This window comes from Lathamus discolor, chromosome 1 (assembly GCF_037157495.1).
Source record: "Lathamus discolor isolate bLatDis1 chromosome 1, bLatDis1.hap1, whole genome shotgun sequence".
NCBI classification, from domain to species: Eukaryota; Metazoa; Chordata; class Aves; order Psittaciformes; family Psittacidae; genus Lathamus; species Lathamus discolor.
Window position 1 is genome coordinate 71,969,655 of NC_088884.1, and position 15,280 is coordinate 71,984,934.

Consider the following 15,280-nt stretch of genomic DNA (forward strand, 5'->3'; position numbering starts at 1 on the left):
CCTGTTTCTTAATAATCTGGTACATTATGAAGAAAGGACTCGACTCCAAATCCACTGAAACATACAAAACACTGTAAATTAACTTAAAAAAGAAAAAATATGCCAAAATACAAAGATTTTTCAAAACCTGAGTTTTACACTCATGCCAAAGTTAATCATTTCCCTCTACTTCTGACTTCTCTTTGAGATACCCGCTTGCAACTTATTTGTATGCACTCGCAGTGATGTTGTACAATGAAGCAAGCTTCCAGCCTCTCAGATCTTCCTGCATCCAAACGGTCTGGCTACAATGCATTTGCAGATGCTTAATTTCGAGCACCACAGAGCTCCATTCCCTGGTCTTACGTGCCCATTTTTTGCCAGGTCAAGGCTCAGAGTAAAGTTCTGGGGAACAGACTCCATGTCACTTCTTCACATGCACAGCAACCATTACTGACAGCAGTGTATGGGTGCAAACATCACCCGGGCTTCCAGACTGTAAAATCCCAAACAAGTGTGGTTTCTGGGAGATAGTTCTTCGAAGAAGCTCAGTCCTGTTGCTGTTTGAAGTACACTGAGAAACACCTGAAGAGAAGAAACAACAAAAACACTCGCAGCAGCCATTTCCTAGGCTAGAAAACAATGGAATTTTTATTGAACAGAGATGGCTCATAAACACACTCAAAGGAGTTCCACCTGCTGTTCAGCAATAGTCATTGCCATCTGATAATAACCTATGGGGGCAGCTGTATAAAATAGAAATAAAATACCAAATTGCTATGTTCATTAATAACTGTCTTCCAAATACAGAACCGTATGTTATTTAAAGTCTGAAAATAGACCACAGTTGTTAGCATTTAAACCAAACCATTATGATAACAAATATACAAAAAAGGCAGTCAATATATTAAACATTTGAATCAACAGCATACATTTCTCAGAGGTAAACACTGAGCAAACAAAGCCACCAATGAAGTTCAGAAATCAGGGAAGTTTCAGGGTCAAGCTCCAAACACTGCAGCTTTCCTAAAGCCATACTAGTATTACTTTTACTCTTTTATCTAGCCCCTAAATTGAAAACTATGTAGCATGAGCATTTGAAAATATAACATCGGCTATCTGGCAGGAAATTGGAAGTTTCTTAAGTCCTCACTGTGTTTATATTGAAGCACCTGCAGAGACAGAGGGCAGGAGGAGTTAAGCACTTTGTTATGCAAGGTTGGGGTTTTAGTTGTTATAGATGAGGGCAACAGCATCCTCATACCAAACACTAATTCCAGCACTGACAAAAGAGAAGTATTTGCCTAACAAACTGCATGAAATATCAGCCTTGCAACTTGCGATGGGACTTGCACACCTGCCTGTTTACTGAAAGCCTGTGCTATTTCTACTGCACAGAAAGAGTCTCCTTCAGTAGTTGATATAAAGCCTGAGTTTGAAAGCTTGGGATACATACATACGCTCAAAAATAATGTGACAAATTTACTATCAATAAAAACATGTTTTAATGCCAACAACTAATAAAAGTTCATATTGCAATATTGCTCACAACATAAATGTACAATTTGCACAAAACATGGCTCTTCAACATGAATATTTTGCAAGCTACAATATATATATATAATATGTATAATTTCTTTTCTTAAAGAATTATATGCCAGAGTGCATGCAAAGAATTTTGAAGCAGTAACACAACAGGAGCAATCACTTGTTTACAGGTTACTGAAACCATTCAATACAGAAACACTGTGATATTAGATAACAGACAGACAGATAGGTAGATGTATATACACACTGCTTTTTCATGGACCTTCCCATGTTACACCAGAAGTGTGGGTTCCTTGTAAGCTCAGGTCCCTACGAAAGAGTGATCCAAATAGGGCTCTGAATGTTCTCCACACTCTTTGACCATAAATCACTTCTGTTGGAGATGACAGTGAAGGAGGCACTTGTCCTTTAGCCAGGAGTGGGGGCAAGCAGTCTTCTCTGTAGCCAACATCTGTTCCAGTTCCTGCTCCTTCAGTCCTAAGCAGCGGGTGGTGAGCATCTGTCCATCCTGTTTTGGCTGGTCCCAAGCAGTCTCCTGCAGCCTTTACAATTGGAAACCCAAGACTAGAGAACCTGGATCTCCTAAACAGCAGTGCACAGCACTGCCACAGTTCTAGTCAGATATGTACAAGGAATGACATGTATCCTCTGGTTTAAAATTTACATAGAGTATATACAAATAAAGCTATTCTATCAAGGTGCAAGTTTATTATTCTCTGGTGTGTTCCAACGAAGATTTCTTACAAACCTTTATACAGAGTCACCAGGCGAGTTGACACAAAGTTGACACTTTATCATAGTTCATTACATAGGCTTCATTCCGCAAACACCGTGACAGAAACTCCCATTACTTTCCCTTGGGAGTTCTGCCTATGCACAGGACTGGATTTGGTAGACTACAGTCATATCTAATGTAATTTCCTTGACTTCAATATATTTTTAACTGGGGTGAATTGGCAGCATATGTTTTTTCTTTCCAGGAAGTCATCAATCTGTACGAAATGAGGCAGGAGATGTGACTGGACACTGGGGGGTTGCAGTTCATGTGCCCAGTCCGGCTTTCTTTACTTTTGATGGGATTGTGGTATGTGAAGCTAGTAGAGTTTGTCCCTAAGGGTATGTCTGAAAGTCCCTGGCACCATTTTACACTAGCTGATGGTAGGCAGTGCCCTCGAAGAAACATAAAACAAGGAGACCAAATGTAATTTACTAAACAGTAAACATCAGACTGATCCACTAAACAGATGGACATGGAATGCAACTTGTCTAAAATTAGAATGGTTGATGTTTTCTTAGGCAAGTCTAAAATCGTAAAAATCTTTCCCATCCCATGCAGGCTTCATTCTGCAGCATGTAAATATATGGTGTTTCTAATAAAGTCATTGGAAATGCAAAGGCTGTGATGAACAAGCAGAAGGAAAGCATGCCCTCTCCCGTCATTTCTTTTCAGCAAGTACCTCAAAATTGTGCAGCTAACTCATGTAACCTAAGTTACAATCCCTGCTGAAATAGAGCTGCTGTGTGCAATGGCAGCAGGATTTGGCCTTCAGCCTTCATGGTGTACGAACCACAACTGAGCAAATGACTAGATGGGAAATTACATCTGCTAGTGCATTAAAAAGCATACAGCCTTGCAGTAACTCCTATTAAAGATTCTCACTGACTTCATGAGAGGCAGAGAAAGCAGGCTTTAACAAGTGCATGTTCTGCACCACTGGAGTTAAGTTCCTCAAAAATCTTTCTCAAATACCATTTTCCTCCATTTTGTAACTTGATTATAACAAGGCATTCAGAGCAGAGGCTTTGAACATGTCCTCTCAAACTAAGGGGAGTAGTTCACACTAGAAAAAAAGATCTGGTTAGTTTTCCTCTTTTTGCTAGAGTTCTGGAATAATAAAACCCCCAATTTGCTGGTTTCACATGCTGCCCTGCCTTTGGACATTGTTAACAGAATGACATCTAGCAATGACAAATGGATCATAATCTCACTGGAGACCTTAAAAGGATCAGCATCAGACAGAATGGGGTTTAAGATAACCTAAGGTGCACTCGGAGAAGACCCTTTCAGAGTTCCCAACGTTTATGCTAAAGACCTGATTATGTGATAAAACACATAGAGGTTTCTGATCCTGCTGACTGAATACATTTCACTCAAGGGAGAATTATTTTCCTTTTCAAAACAGTCAATAAAAAATCAAAATAAATTAAATATAAGCACACATTTTAAAATAATGTTCAAAATAAATGTTTAAAATAAAGTTGTGGACACAATGGACAAAAGCTGCCATTTCAAATCATGACTGAGCTCCTCTCTGTTAATACATTCCCTTCTGGCTCGTTCCAGAGTGCCCTCAGTGTTTGGTGGAACAGGTTGCTCTGGAACATTAACAGCATGAAACAGAGTTCAAAAGTATCTAATAGACTTGAGAGACTGACGTCTTTTGAATGAGTTACAAATATCTACCTGTCTTTTTGAGGAAAAAGATTTGGCTCCAGAAACATTTGTATTTCTTGGCTCTCCTCTTTGTCTTTTGAAAAACATCTGCCACCCTATTGTCTATACTCTGATTCTCTGCTGTTTTATTTTTTATCTCTTATAAATAGATAAGCAAAGGAGAAGAAGGTTTCACCTGTGTTGTTAAGTGTAGATGACCTCAAACATCCCTATGAAGCCATGAAACAGTATTTCAGCTACCTCTGTGGGATGGATGACAATACCTATGTATTTGTTCACAATTACTGTTAGGCTGGATGATCTTTCATTTGCTTCTCAAAAACTTGCTCATAAAACCCCAACAATGGATGGCAGCAAACAAAACTACTCTTCCAGGAAAAAAAAAAAAAAAACACAACAAACTCTAATAATAATAACCACAAATGCAAACCAGTCATGACTATTCCTGAATTTATATTACACAAACCAGGAGTCTGCCTAAAATCTGAAAACAATCCAGGTTAACTCGATGGTTCCACAGTGTTCTAGAGACCATCTTATTTCTAGCACATCCTTTCCTCTTGTTTTCATTTTTCTTTTCTAGCTTTAAGTTCAAAGACATCTCAGGGACAAGTGGGAGTGGATGAGAAGAGGCAGGAAGGAAGCAAAGAGTTGTCCCACTGACAGTGCTAGTTCTTTTGTTTTTTCAGGATGCTTGCGCTGGCATTTCCCCATTCAGCTGTTGTTTTCAGTGGTGAACATAAAGATACAAAACCAGCTTCAGAAGTGAATGACAGAGGAAGGATCACTTCCCCATTTAAAGATCAGATTGTGTTTTCTAATTACAGATAGGCATTCAGCTTGGAAAATGCGAGATGTGCAAAGACTTCAGAGGTAACATAGTATGAAAGAGAAATGGAAAACAGACTAGAAAAATCAATGAAAAGGCTTCCAGCGATTTTCATGGGGCAAATTTCATCATGCTTTCATGTTTGGTTTGTGAATGATGTTATAGTAGAATCCTAACTTGTATCTTTCCTAGAACATTCATCTATCTTTCATTTAACATTTAAATTACTTCTTGAACCTTGTATCAAATATTTATAAATGATAAACTAGGTACAAAGTGAAACCCATTTGGGAAAGTGGAGTGGAGGGAGGTTTAGCTGCACTAATGGATATTGCATTAATGCTTAGCATCAAGGAAGGCTGACTGCCATTAACAAGAAATCTCATTACAAACGTGATTTTACGCCTCATAACATATCCCGTAGATCTAGTTACTGTCTATCTCTCTCTCACATATAAACATACAAGGATAACTATGAACAGAAACCCCAAAGCATTGCACGTTCTTAACCTTTTCTTCCCAATAAAAAACCCAAGCAACCAATACAACACCAAAACCCACAAAGAAGCACAAAGCACACAGTTCAGATGATGTAGAACAAATTAATGTACGTGCCACTTCTATCCTGAATGACTTCAGATTCTTTCCAGACTTCAACCTAATCAAAAGCCAGTTCTGAGGATAACTAATGCACAAATGGCATTACAATAAGCTTTCAGATGAGTGGGATTGAAGGACACTTGAGTAGCCCACCTGTTACTGGGGGGGGAGTGGGGGGGAGTGGAGTGGGGGGAGTGAATATTTTATTTCCCATGTTGGGTTTTATTTCTGCTGCTCTTAATTACATTATGATTTTTAAAATGCAGGATCCAGATTCCTCTGCTGTGTGGTAGTTGGCAGAGTGAAGAGAGCATCTTGGAAAAAGAGCACTGACCTTATCTTCGGGCTGTAAAAAGCTGAGCTGCTTAATTCACCTTGATATAACACTGAAGAGATCAGTTGAAGAAATATCCTGCATTGCAGAGAGTGGGATTTACTTATTTATTGTAAGTGTGATGCTCAGGCACCTCTGTTCCCCACTGGTACAGCACATATGGCCATACAGCAGCCACAATACTCAGAGAAATATGGACAAGAAACAACATACTGGTCAAAATGTATTGATGTGACTTAAATAAGTCAAGTTTTTTCTAGTATTAATTGGAATTCAGCCAGGAACACAAGGTCAAAAAGCTCTCAGGTATTTTCCTTTGGTCCTTGTATTCTTCAATGGATAAACATAAACTCGCAACTCCAGGAAGACTGCACATTTTTACATGTTCCCAAATGGCACAATTAGTCACTGTCTCAATAATGGCAAGGCAAAAATCAGTTCCCAAGGTATTTAACCAGCTGTCCCAAATTTGTCTATCAGCAGTCTACACAGGCTTGAGCAGGTTAAGCAGGGTTATTTGATCAAGTGAATGCCTGGATGCTGGGGAAGCAGCTTTCTCTCTGATGAGGCTCCAGGGGCTCCCTATGCTCCTTCCTACCTCCTGCCCCAGTAAGGCACAGCCAGTGCTGGGGTGCAGGGGGCTTTTAACTGTCCTCAGAAGCAGATCTCAGCCCACAGATGTGCTGTGAGCTCTTCAAAAGCTACGCAGAACAGAGGGAACCAGGCTTCGGAAAAGCTCATTTGAAAGCTTCTCACGTAGTAAGCTACAGGATAGTCAATTTATCCACTGCTGGGAAGGGGAAAGGGTATGGCTGGACTCTCTTGAACACGTGGCTTGAACAAGTCCAGATGTTTTGAGCCACGTTAATCCATCCCTGCCAGAACATGTGAGGTGTTAAGGCTTTGACCATAATTAATTAAAATGACCTTCTAGCACATTGGATTTTTCTAAAGCGGCTGTCTTTTTGTGTGTCTGAGCATCTCCATTTTCTAATGTGGCTTATTTTAAACCATGAATGATTTCTGATTGGGTATTTCAGAGAGTTTTTCCCCGTCTTTGTTTGCTTTAGAAAGGCAATAAGAAACAAGATTGCCTCTCACTGAGCTGGGCAAAGCCAAGTAATGGAAGATTTAATGAAAACACAGCAGCAGAGATGACAGGAAGTGAAAAGACCAAAGTTAACCACACACAAAGGGGTTCAGCCAAATTCACTGTTGCAGCTGTGGCAGTCAAGATATTTATAGGGACAACGAAAAGCTACCGATTGCTAGAGTTCCACAGACATATTTGAGCAGTGGGACCAAGCAAACCCTCTTTGTGAGCACTAAAGAGACCAGAGCCAAATGGGCTGGTTGGGGATGCCGAGATGGGACTGCTTCCTCCTCACCTACCTGTCTTCTGCTCTGCCCTCCCCTCTGATTTCATGGAAACTCCTGAGTTGGAGAACATATGAAACAGGAAACAAGGAACACTATGCCTCTGGAATGCAAGGCAAAGATCTGAGGTTAGACATCGAAATCTCGTCCCTAATTCTCTTCCCTTACTAAGACCTCTTCATTAGCGTGCCATCCAACATGGACAGAAACCTGTGCCTAATCACACTGTGTCATCACCACTGCAGGATGAAAGATCTAAACTGTAAGCTGAAAGAAGGATGAAAAATGCCTCTCCAAAGGAAAAGAAACACGAAAATTGCTGTTCTGGTACATCACATAAAATCAGGTGAACAGATTTTGCCAGCTGAACAGCATAGCTTGCAAAACACAAGTTGTTTGTAGAATTTAGCCTATCCAGCCAATGCAACTTCTCTTGTAACTTGCTGCCATGTCTCCTGGCTGTTTTAGTGGCAAGCAATCCAAGCAAAGCACATAAAGCATCGTCTAACAGGGACTACTGACCTGAGAACATGAGGTACCACATTGTGAGCCCTCTGCAAGCGCCTAAGATAAATACACAGTAGGCCATCCATGGCTCTTCCATGCAAGAAGCCTTGAACCAACCTGAAAGAACGACAGTTTGATGGCAACAAAAAGAAACTGAATACCTTCCTGCTATCTGCAGCGAGCTCGCTTCCCAGTTCTTTGGCTCACTGAAGGCAGGTAACAAGCACCCATCAGCTTCTGCAGGTTTCCATATATTCCTTCTGCTTTGGGTACCACATTTGCAGTGTTTTCAGCCGCAGTCTCACTGAAGTCACAGATCACTGACTCACAGCTGAAGACTCAGCTTTGCTATTTTTTGCCCATGGAGGACAGTTACAAACGGCAGGTCAGATGCAATTCTACCTGAAATGTGATGATCTGGTCAGAGTGGTCAGTTTTCACCTACTGAAAATAACAGGCCTTATCTTAAAATAAATAACAGGTTAAAAACTAGCAAAACATTAATTTTGTTACAAACCTATGGAAGATGTGATTGGAAGTGCTGCGAGTTAAGAGATAGCAATGTTGTGTGTATAGGTAGACATCTAAAATTAGTGATGTTCTCATCTACGGGGTTTCAGATACTATTTGAGTGCTATTTCAAGGCTAACTTTCTGCATGCTAGTTTATTAAATATTAGGACAAATCACAAACAGCTTTTTAAATGCTTTATGTTTCAACATCTCTGGGCCAGAGGATGAAAGCAACATCAGGCCCTTCACTTCTGTAAAGTGCTTGCACAGCCTCACATGAAAGACACTTTGTCAAACAAACTAACTTAAAGCCTTTGACTTCGGGTAACTCTCGTTCAATCCCCCAAAATAAAATATCATCCACTGACTTCAGAGGCAGCTTTAGTGAACACAGGCTTTGGGATGTCATTTCAGCAAGCTTTAAGAAGAGCCAGCTCCCATGGGGACACTGAATACCTGTAACCAATGACAAGTTCTGCAGGTTCTCCGCTTCTCCGAGGATTTAACCCATAGACAAGAGCACTAGGAATCCTTATTCCCTAGGATGGCCTGAGCCTTGCCTTGAGTATATGGCTGTGTGAACTTTAACACCACCTGTATTTTTCTTGAACATAAGAACCCAACTTAAACAGGGTCCTGCATGCCGAGTCCCCACAGACCTAGTTGCATTGCATGCCGTAACAGAACCCTCCCCTGATTTTAGACAGGTACAGGGAGGGGGAGAAGAGATGCCCTTTCTTTTTCCTCACTGCACCACCTCAGAGCAGTTTATTTCAGTACAAATGGAGGACTTCCCTTTCTCCTTTAATCTTCAAAGGGCAGCACATGGTGCTGCGCTCTGAAACAGAACTAGAATTTCAGAAATCCCCCAGCACACCACGCACTGCAGCCCATCCAGAACTTGTGCAGTGTTTGGTACGAAGCCAGTGGGTATTCAACACAAAAAGGCTCAGCGTCAAAAGCAGCATGTGGAGGATTCAGCAAGCAGCTCTCATTAGTGCCAATAGCAGCCTGGCTACTGAGCCTTCACACCTCTTTAAAGATGTTTCCTCTGTCTTTAATAGACATTTGCACAAATCTACTCTGAAGCCGAGACCAAGCAGGCAAAACTTTTAGCTGGAGAAAAGAAAAGAAGTCTCAGCCGTTAGAAAGCTGGCGCTTTCCCAGAACACGGCATCTGGCCACCAGCTGTGTTTAGAGGACAGCAGGCAGAAGGAACAGATCACGGGAATATCTGAGAAACAAGTAGACAGTGCTGACTTTTGTCGTGAAAATAATACCAGCCTTACTCTGTGATGTCCAAAACCTTTGCCCTCCTACATTTCCCGTCCTTTTCTCTTCCCAGCTCTCAAGCCAATTGTTGGAAAACCGCCCATTCAGGAGAACACAGATATTCTTTCTGGGCTTGGGAAAGCATCCAGTAGGGCTCTAGAGTAAAAAAAAACCCAAACCCCTGGGAAGTGTGGCAACTGGCAGAATGTGAGGCAAAGTGAGGAAATTGTGGAAACTAAAGAAGGACCTCATGGAGAGGCAGAAGGAAAAGATCTGCCATGAGGCAGGGGCAGAATGCCTGCCACTCCTCCAATACTACAGCACTGGATTAGTATAAAAAAGACAGATGGAAAGGAACCAAAAGAGCTCTTCACTCATTAGAGGCTGGAAAGTTACAACTAAAGAAGAAAATCACAAGTTTTTCTCATTAAAGGCTGGAAAGTTACAATTAAAGAAGAAAATCACAAGTTTTTCTAAGGATGTTGTATTTTTTTCCCATTTCACCTAGGTTGGAGCTAATATCCTGCCTCAAAATTTGTACTGCAACTCATAAAGACTAAAGAAGCAGAAGGCGTTTTATTTTCCAAGATGATAACACCATCTCTCTAAAAAAATGCTAATAAAAAGCTCTGCTGGAAAGAGCCTTATCTGATAGGCATGGTATTCATGGGCACCCACTGAAACTCACACTGCTTTTTAGATTAAACTGACAACAGAGACCTTCCCCCCTCCCTCCTCCAGCCCCAGATTAATGGAATGAAGAATCCATGCATGAAGCCACATACAATAAAGCTTGGAGATTATGAAACAGACTAGAAGACAGGATCAGAATTGCAACTGATCTTGATGAAGTGGGGAAATTTCCCCAATTAAAGCAGAACAAGTTTAATAAAGACAAGTTGAAAGTGTTATACTGTGGAAGGTGCAGTAAACAAATGCACAAACCGAAATGGGAACTCCTGGGAAAGCAGCAGCGAATCACCCAGGAATTATAAAAGAAGACAAACTAGACCAAAGTCAGCCATGGGGTGTTCTTGTAGAAAATATTCCAGGATATATTTTCTGATATGCTTTCTATAAACCACAGCAGACAGTTAACACTGCTTGCCTGCTACTGTATAAAACCCTTGCTGGAGTGATGTGTTTTGGGGAAACTGGGGAGTAACGAAAGGAATGACAGCAAAAATTAGAGACATAGAAAACAACAGCAAAAGAACTAGAAAAGACTATACCAGTGAGGAAAGTAGGATGATTAATGCATAGAAGAATGTAAGAAGATCCTGTAAGATCATCCCTTCTCACTTTCAATCAGGGCTTGAAGGAAAAGTGGCTCTATTTGCAGTAAACTGCAGTTTCTTAGGAAAACCTTCTGGTTATGAGGGAGGTGAAGGTCATGGATCCCTGTTATCCCTGTGTGCAAGCTGCACGCTATCTGGCATGGAATTGAAAGTTAGTTCTCTTTTTTTTTAGGTTCCCTTCAGCTATACATCTGTGACTTTGGGATTACCAGAGTTTTGAAGGCCTAAAGTTACTCCTTTATAAATCAATAGCTGCAATCCCTGCCTGTAACAGCTTTGAACGATAGCTTCTAGGGGCTTGTTCTCTCCTACCATTTGCCAGACACCAATAAAGCAGATCTCACTGCACCAGTAGGTGCCACAATTTCTGTTGTGCTCAGCAATCCACATTCACAAGGACCCAAAGAGCAAGGGGATACAGGAGTGCATGGGCTGGCGCTGGTCTGCTGGCAGGCTTGTGCAATGTGTGGTTGGAGGCATCTGCACTCTGCTGCTAGAGCCTTTGGCTTGTGTTGGCCCAAACACAGCGACCACTCAGTTCATGTACAGCCAAAGGATATTAAGCTCTTTATCTCTGAACGAAAACCAGTGAACATCACCACAGATACTCTCAACTCATCAGAACAACTTGTACAGTTATCAGTGTTCCCTTCCTAATGGGTTCCAGGCAGGTTCATGCAAATACTCAAAAGACATCACATTCAAGGGGCAGGCTGTACGCACAGGACTCTACATCCCCTTACCAAAACATAGTATTTCAGCTAGAAAGAGGGGTACAGCACCTGTGGTTCTCACTACAGCATTTGATGCCAGATTAATATATATACATATGTATACCTGTGGGTGTGTTTCCTAGAAAAAAACATTTTGCCTATGGATATACAAATACGCAACTCCTGATGATTTTGTTGGGCACTACGTGTGTATCCAAGAGAAGAATTTTAGTATCATGATTATTGTTTGGAAAACTTTGCTATTTTAAACCATGAAGCTGTGGGGTGAGGTCTGCTTCTATCCAGTTATCACTGGCATGGAAAGATGGGTTTCCATAGAAAAGGACACACACCAAATGACAGCAAGCACCCCTGCCTGTTGCTCTGTGTCACCCATGGTCTTGCTTCACTAGGATCGCAACGTTCACACAGAAGTTGCCATTACCCAAATGTTCCAGACAGCATCTTGTGTGAACATCGACTATATGCAGGGGGAAAAAAAAGGTCTAATTGACTGACATGCTGAGTCTCTGCAACATTAGTGGCAGTTTAGGCATTTTTTAATGTGTTGCAGTTACTGCAGAGGCTTTAAAAGACCAAGCATGCAGGAGGATTTACACCTTAGAGTCATAAACCAGCTTCCTACCGTGTTGGTAACTAGAGCCAAAACTGGGTTCACTGAGCATGCCAAAAGCTATCAACATGAATAGCACTCAATGTAGATAATTCAACAAAAGAACAACAGGTTAACATGCACTGTCAAAATAAAACTTCTAAAGTCTATGAACTGGGCACAGTTTCTGAACGGCATCCTAGAAAATAAATACATTAATGTCAATTTGCCATGGAGAAGGCAATATCTTTGCCTGCTTCTTGCTATGGTTTTCAGAGACACAGCACCAGGAATGTTGTGGCATGTAGCAGATTTGCTTTGCTAACAGTATGCTGCAAAATAAACAAAGCTTTAACATTTAACAATCACCCCCCCCGCCATCCCATCCCACTAACCCCTGCACTGTAGATAACCTATACATTCTCAGGATACAATGAGAAATCATTCTATCAGACATATTTAATTATAACTTAAAAAAGTCTAACTCAGACACAATCTCTGGCCAGTAGCAAAGTGTCAACACATGGCTGAAGTAAAGATCTGTTATTATCACTTCACTGTAACAAACAGAAATCAGCACCTCGAGAAGGGTCTCCAGGGGTATCGTATCACAACCAATCGCACCAAATGAAAAAATGTGCTAATTTCACAAATGAAGTTTGACAAGAAGTAACACTGCATTTGTCATGGCGAAATGAAGCATGAACGTAACATCTCACAGGTACAGTTACCATGCAAATGCATGTTGAGTTTGTCATTATTTTCAACCCCAAATCATGAGTAGCATGCAGTTCTCCTGCCCGTCCCCCGCCCCCCAACTACTGTATTAGAGATAGTCTGGGTAATGTACCTCTTTGGTGTAATCATAGCCTGTTAGGCAAGATTAGACCACCCTAGGAAAGAATACAAGCAAAACTTGATCATATGTATGTTTACACAATGTACATTTTACCATTTAAAAAACCAAAACATGTTACATAGATCCTCAAACACAGCTCTGTTGAAAATGAAATTTTAAGCTTAAGAAATCATTTTTAAACTACAAGGCCACCCCGTTATTTTTTATGAACAATTTAAAAAGTTCCCACCCCTAAAAATCTGTCTGTATATTCCCTCAGCTGCAACAGGCTTACCCACTCTCTAATACAGTTGATCTTTGCTCGACAGCAGTAACAGTTCTTACATTTCTTAAATGCATGAGCTAATGGACTCCAGGATAGATATAGTTCTTAAGTATGTAACACAGGAACAAATCTGCCTTAAGTGATCAGTTGGTCAATTTGGGTGTTCCCTGGCACCACCGCTCAGTCAGGGGCTTCTGGTGTTCACTGAGTTCTGGCTTTTGTTGGCATCAAGCTCCACGACCACATGTATGCGCGCGTGTGTGTGTGTTTGTGTTCAGAAACTGAGTACAACAGCAATTCACTGGATACACTGGTACCCTGTTTGCTCAAAAACATGGAGGAGCTTTTGTCTTCCACACTCCCTCATCCAGACGGGGCTGCAGTCCCGGCGCAGTGCCTTTGGCCAACACAGAACTATTTGGATGCAAAGTAGAATTTTTTTAATTACTTTTTTCGTAGTCGTTTAAGCAACTGCAATGGGCTTAGGCAACTGCCACAGCAGACTTAACTTGCAGGGTCTTTATTAGAGCGTTATCATCTTCCTCAGCTTTACACAATGGAGCCCTTTGAAGAAGACAAATGGATTGACTGAATCCTTGTGGCCAACGTCCTCTGTAAGTCCTGTAGCACATTTTGACCAGACGATTCTCCGTTCTTGTCATACAACAGCTGTTTGAACGCTTCGTTTTCAATGAGGACCATCATATTTTTTAGAAAGTAGCCTTCACAATAGGAAGATAGTTCTGTGACTCCGAGAAACTACAAGAAGTGAAATTAGAGAAAGATAAACCCGCTCAGCAAATACAGTGCATAAGAGCTGCATACAAACAAACACACATGCTAAGCCTTTCAGACAGGCACAGTATTACTTACACATGTATGTCTGGGAAAATGTACTACAGACCAAGCTTCATGAATGCCATCCTTAGTAAGGATGGGACATATGACTGCAGAAACTTGTCAGGCAAAGTTTCTTGCTTCAAGAAATCTTTAGAGGGGAAATGGAGGTTTATAGAGCACGTGTAGAGCAAACCTTAAATGTGTGAGTGAAAATGTATGAGCAAACCTTAAATGACCCACGCTGTTCATTTGATTGGTGACCTGTATTGGTCACAGAATCATAGAATGGTTTGGATTGGAAAGGACCTTAAAGCTCATCCAGTTCCAAACCCCTGCCATGGGCCGGGACACTAGACCAGGTTGCTCAAATCTGTAGATCCTGTGGTCATACAAAGAGTAAAGCCACAATATGCCACTACAGCTGTAATTATAAGCATGCAAGTATGGAGAGTAGTGCTCAGCCTACCCTCCCACCTAAGTAAGCTCCTGCAAAGTCTGAGCTCTGAGTAAAGAGTCTCTAGGCCAACCTGTTTGCACATCTCCATCTGGAAAGGCAGGTCTCAGCACCACCTGAGCACCTGCAGATGCAGCTGAGCTTGCAAAGACTAGAAATGGTACCTACAGCAGGAGCAAGATACTTTAAACCTGCTCCTGGCTCATGTGGTGATTTGTGGCTTCAGTGCCTGCTCACCTTATTCCCAGCCTAACTGCTGTCTAACATGAGTTTCTTCCACGCTTCAGAGAGCAACATGGAAAAGCAGACAGCTGGCTGGCAAGCTGCACTTAAACTGCGTGTGAGCTCCTCTGGCTCATCACAACCATCTGGCCTCTTCCACTACATACCATTATCTCATATTCACATAACAAACGAATGAAGCTACTGTGTGACAGGAGCACTCTGGGCAGAACAATCTGTGCTCAGATTAATCACCTGCACATCACACAGACAGGGAACCAAAAGATGGAGTGCCTTCTCTTCTCTGCAGACAGCATAATAGAGAGGTATCCAAACTAGCTTTAAATGTGTGAGTTCAGGTCCTGGACACCTTCTAGCTATAGCAGTATGAAGCTTAGCCCATGTAATATACTGGTAGCAAAGTAAACTAGCCCATGCAGAGCTCTAGGGTGATGTGGCTTAATGAAGTCAAGATTTCATTCACATGATTTCATTCACATCTAGCTTGGCTATCTCTGCACTACGCAACCCACATCAGTGCTAACATGGCCCTGCCCATGAAAGCCTCTCAAGGACACCATTTCCACTGCCACCACTGGAAAA

General features: G+C 41.5%; 1 protein-coding gene across 2 annotated transcripts in view; it reads right to left on the reverse strand.

The window, feature by feature from the left end:
• Positions 1–12,478: 12,478 nt before the first annotated feature.
• Positions 12,479–15,280, reverse strand: part of ABTB3 (ankyrin repeat and BTB domain containing 3) — a 171,780-nt gene continuing 168,978 nt past the window's right edge. For both annotated transcript variants that reach the window (XM_065679529.1, XM_065679538.1), the window contains exon 17: positions 12,479–13,920. In XM_065679529.1, coding sequence (XP_065535601.1) covers positions 13,711–13,920 — 210 coding nt within the window. In that variant the 3' untranslated portion in view covers positions 12,479–13,710. The remainder of the gene's footprint in view (positions 13,921–15,280) is intronic.